Source organism: Sinocyclocheilus anshuiensis, unplaced genomic scaffold (genome assembly GCF_001515605.1).
Source record: "Sinocyclocheilus anshuiensis isolate Anshui unplaced genomic scaffold, SAMN03320099.WGS_v1.1 scaffold1143, whole genome shotgun sequence".
Taxonomy (NCBI): Eukaryota; Metazoa; Chordata; class Actinopteri; order Cypriniformes; family Cyprinidae; genus Sinocyclocheilus; species Sinocyclocheilus anshuiensis.
The window spans coordinates 602,652-607,714 of record NW_015546123.1 but is presented as its reverse complement, the minus strand read 5'-3'; the positions used below and the strand labels follow the sequence as shown (position 1 = coordinate 607,714).

General features: G+C 35.6%; 1 protein-coding gene across 2 annotated transcripts in view; it reads right to left on the bottom strand.

Moving 5' to 3' along the window:
• The window catches only part of LOC107700994 (beta-1,4-galactosyltransferase 2-like), a 117,398-nt gene that overhangs the window by 18,057 nt on the left and 94,278 nt on the right, over nucleotides 1–5,063 (bottom strand). For both annotated transcript variants that reach the window (XM_016502875.1, XM_016502877.1), the window contains one exon: nucleotides 2,363–2,550. In XM_016502875.1, coding sequence (XP_016358361.1) covers nucleotides 2,363–2,550 — 188 coding nt within the window. The remainder of the gene's footprint in view (nucleotides 1–2,362; nucleotides 2,551–5,063) is intronic.

Genomic DNA, 5,063 nt, shown 5'->3' with positions numbered 1-5,063 from the left:
CGTGCTACTGCACCAAAATTACCCCACTGTAAAATAAAAAAAACACTGAGTGAGCAAAAATTTGTGAGATAGCTAGTTATAATGGTAATTAAATAATGTTTACATATGTATAAAAGCCTACATTAAAATCTGTCATATAAATTGGTCTCTTCATTAGAAATTAGCCTACTGATTGCCACCATTGATGGACAAAAATGTTTAATAATATTAAAAATATCTGCAGTTCTTCCCTGTTGTACCGAATATCTATACTTTTCAAATTATCACATCGAAGTTAGAAATTCAAATATTGTGACAAAATTAATTTTGTAGGGTGCCACAAGTTTGTTAAAATTTCCAAAAGGTGCCGCGACTAAAAAAAGGTTGGGAAACACTGGTCTACAGGATTAAAGGCTGATATAAATATACATACTCCATTGCAGGTCAAAGGATGAATTAAAAGGCCTTGGTGGTTCTCAGAAGAACTAAATCATATATTTGACATTTAAACCACAGAGCGATTATATCACAAGCAAGTGTTTGAAGCCTTCAAACAAATGCTCTACTGGATGAATACAGTCAGGAAAAGCATTGAGTCCACTTAGTTGAAAACATGGTTTCTGTGTGTCCTCTTTTAAGAGGCCCACTGGGCTGTGGGCTGGCAGGTGCATCATGGGTAGCCGCCCGGGATTCGCCTTGGGCTACTGTGGTGTATGTTGCCAATGACAGCAACCACATCCACCCACGCAAACAAATGTGTGACATAAAGGAGAAAGAGAAGCAAAAACCTACATGAACGCGCGCACACACACACAAGCACGCATCCACACACACACACACACAAACACGCATCCACAAACAAGCGCTCGTGCACGCTGCAACCACACGTTAAAAGACAACAAGCTAAAATTAATGAGGCCATCTGCTACAGCAGCAGTCTTCACAGAAACAGTATGGCTGAAGTTTCCTCACACGCTCACGGTCTGAGCGCACGTAATTCTCTAAAGGTGCTCCATTTATTAAACCAACGTTAAGGCCTCCTCAGACTGAAGACGCACGCCAATAGATGACTCACAGAGGAAACTGAATTATTAGCCCACTGACAGTTAAAGGCAGTTCATGCTCTGGAGAAGGTCAGTGGCATTTGTTTAACAACGTATTGTCTGGCCGTCCGCAGAGAAATAAAACCAAATTGAATAACTGTTCAAAAACACTACTACTACTAGTAATAAAAATAAATAATATAATAAAAACATATGATAATAATAATAATACATTATTTTAATAATTATTATTATTATAAAATAACACTATTACTACTACTACTAATACAATAAAAATATATAAATAATAATAATCATAACTATAATAATCATATTACAGTAACTATCATTAAATGTGTTACACATACCAACTGATTAGTAAACAATTATCTTTTGGAATAACTTCACAGCATAGCATACATCTTAAGATGATTTTACAAATTCCTTGAGGATGGACGAGGAAGGCACAGAGTTAAGATTGTCTTGGTCCTTTCGCCCCTCACACAAAGACAGGAAATTAAACACCATGGAGCAAAGGCCAACTTGTCTGCTTGCCAACAGAAGACAGACAAAATTCATTTCAGGTTCGGAAAAAAAGAGGAAAGAAAAAACATAATACAGCGAACCTTCACCAGTGTTTTAATATCTCCAGCTATTACACTTGAAGAGAACCGGTCTGTCTCCGCTAAATAATTGTCTGCCTTGGAAAATGAATACATATGCTTGTCAAGGCTCCAGGTCTGTCTAGACTGGCACAGCACCTAACAAATTAACTTTTGATACATAATAATTCAGCTGTATTCTAGAGCTCCAGATGACAAAGCATCATAAGACATATATCTTCCCTAGTGGAAAAAAGCAATTAATCATCAGAAGCACAGGCTTTGACAGACAGCCTTCAAGCTCTGGCTGTTTGATTAACTGACTCTGTTCTCTGCAAAGAAATAAAGACAAATACAGACATGGCATCTATTAATATGTATGTAAATAGCAACAAATGCAGCCCAGCATATTTGTAATAAAATCTGGCAAGGCCACAATTCTACAAGGATATTAAATTCATATAAAACACGCCACTGATTTCAGTTTATTGCATTTTCAGCCTTTATATGAGGCTTCTGATTATTTATGTATCAAAAGGGACTAGAATTATAAAAGTGAGTGTAGGGTATCAGACCGAATCAGACAATCTAACTTCTGTCCAAATTCCCTTTAAAATCTTAAATGATTCCCTTTGAGCTAAATTGACCTGTTTCCCTTACATGAGATAAAATGATATATCAAATATAATGTGTCAGCAGACTCCTGCACTTTGTGCTTCCCTAAATATTTAATGTTACCTGAAGCCGAATTTGTCCATGGCAATGGCAAAGTGACGGGGCTGGTCGTAACAGTGGTACAGGTTCCGGTCATCCATAGGAATCAGGTCTATGTCACTGAAAATGAAGCAGTCGTATTCTGCGTCTTTAAGAGCCTCCGTGTAGCCAACATTTAGAAGCTTGGCCCGATTGAAGGTGTCCTCGCCAAGCTGAAACACAACAGAAAAAAAATAACAACAGCTTTACAACTGCTATAAGGACAATGAAAGAAAAAAAAAAAGTAACTACAATTCATTATTCTGACTTTTTAATATTATCTATAGCTATAATATTTAAAAAAAAATTAATAAGAAAAGTAATTAATAAAAATGTCTAATTAGGTCTATATTTACACTGAATGGGATGCCATGTAACACCACAACACCATGTGGTGTCTGAACTAATAATCCAGTGTGACAATAATCCCATGTAATCCTGTAATACCTGAGATTTGGCCCAATAATCCAAAGGTGTGAACTACTGTCACAAATCTACTGCCTTTTCAGCACAATGCCCGTGGATGTGCACTACAAAAGCATTACCAGAATGATTAAAGGATGCATATTACGAAATGTCGCATTCACTGCACAACCACGTCTGTAAACAGTGATGAACGCCTTTGGATGCAAAGAGAAACACCTCTCAAGAAAAGCTCTAGATTTAACGAGTGAAATCTTATTTCACGACATCGATGCTAAAAAAGTAAGGAAAATACCTTAATACTAAGTGACTTTTAGCTTCTATCAATATTTATCCTAACTTCAATTTTCTCAGAGGCCCAGATGCTTCAATATAAGAGAGAAATGGAGAAAGAGTGAGAGGGGGCAGATAAGGCAGTATCTTTAAGAGACGTAAAATAGTTTTTCCATCAGCAAGGGTGCTCATTAAACATCACTGGGCTCATTTTTACTAGTTTAATAAGATTTATTCCTTGTGTGGTGGCAGGCAGCTCAGACAAACACAGCAGTAGATGTCTAGTAATAACACACCTCGCTAAAAACGACAGATTTATAACAGGGACATGCTCACGACTTAGAATCTCTCATCCAAGAAACCAGCTCCAACACAGTAGATATGTGGACATCATGAACAGATGGTTTTGGAACAAAAAAAAAGTCTAATTATTTTTAGAAAAAGGATCATCGGAACTAAGCATTCATCCTGAAATTTCAGCTGTGAGGTGTTTGGCTTGTTTTGAATGGTTTCAACACACCATGAAGTGGGTTTGATTGTGAAACAGTTGTAATACCCTCCCCTCATTAGCCGACTCGCACCTGTGCTAAAGTCGTTAACCTCAACAGGGACAATGGCTCATCCGGAGTGTTATACCATCCTATTTTTGTGCTGTACATCACCAAAACATACACAAGTGATAGACGTCTCGTGTACAGTTACATACATATATTAAAGCATGACAGGCTGTCTCACAGTGATTTTACCACAGTTAAAGGTGTTGTTGGACAATGCATAGTGCCTAAAAGTGGAGTGCCTAAAACCCCCTTATACACTGTAATGAATAAGTGAATTTTTGTTTATATAAAATGTAAAAAGACACCAATGATCAATAAATAATTAAATGTATTGAAATGAATAACTACAGCAAACAATTCTATTGTCAATTACTATCACAACTGATACTGTGATAATTTTTGATGAACTTTTGATGAACTAAAACTTTGATGAACATAAAGTTCAAAAGAACACCTTTCATTTGTAACATTATACATCTCTTTAATGTCACTTTTGATCAATTCAGTGGATCCTTTCTGCATAAGTGTTAATTTCTTAAAAAAATAAATAAATAAATAAAATCTTACCCCAAAATTAAGTTAAATTTAAATGAACTGTTTTCTATTTTAATATATTTTAAAACGCTAACATTTCTTATATACTAATGTATTTCAATATCATTCTAATATGCTGATTTGGTAAAGTTCTTATTATTAATGTTGAAAAAAGTTGTGCTGCTTAATACATTTATTTTTTTTTTCTTTGTCCAGGATTCTTTGATAAATACAAAGTTGAAAAGAACACAATTCATTTGAAATAGAAATCTTCTGTAACATCATAAATGCCTTTAAAGGGGTCATATGATGTTGCTAAAAAGAACATTATTTTGTGTATTTGCCTCTTTACTCTTCACATGTGTAGGGACCTGTAAGAACCATCAATCAATTCTATGTGAATGAAATACACAATCTTGTCGAAGAAGAAGAATCATCCTTATGAATTTGATTGTGATCAACCCCTCCTTCGTTCTTCCTAACCTCCCTACATTTGGAAACGCAATCCAAATTTTAGCATCTCATCCAACGCTGAGATCAATTTACTAGAGATAAGTTTTGAACAACTGTCGCCTTCGCAGCCTCCCTGGTGAGCGGCCCAACTGTAAGGTGTACGGTGTCAATCCTGTCAGACTAAGAAAAGAGATTTCAACATTATTATTGCATTCTTTTGTCTAAAACAGAAATTTAATAATATTGTTTACCTTCTTGATAACAACATTCAATTTAAAAAAAAAAAAGGAAGAATTTCTCTAACTGAAAAGGAATTGTATCTTTTCATTGAATTTTCACCTTTTTCTCTCTTTTTCCTCTTCCTCATTAGAGTGACGAAGTCTACGCATCCCTAGTCTACTTAGACACCCCGAGACCAACACAATCATCACCACACTTCACTAGTG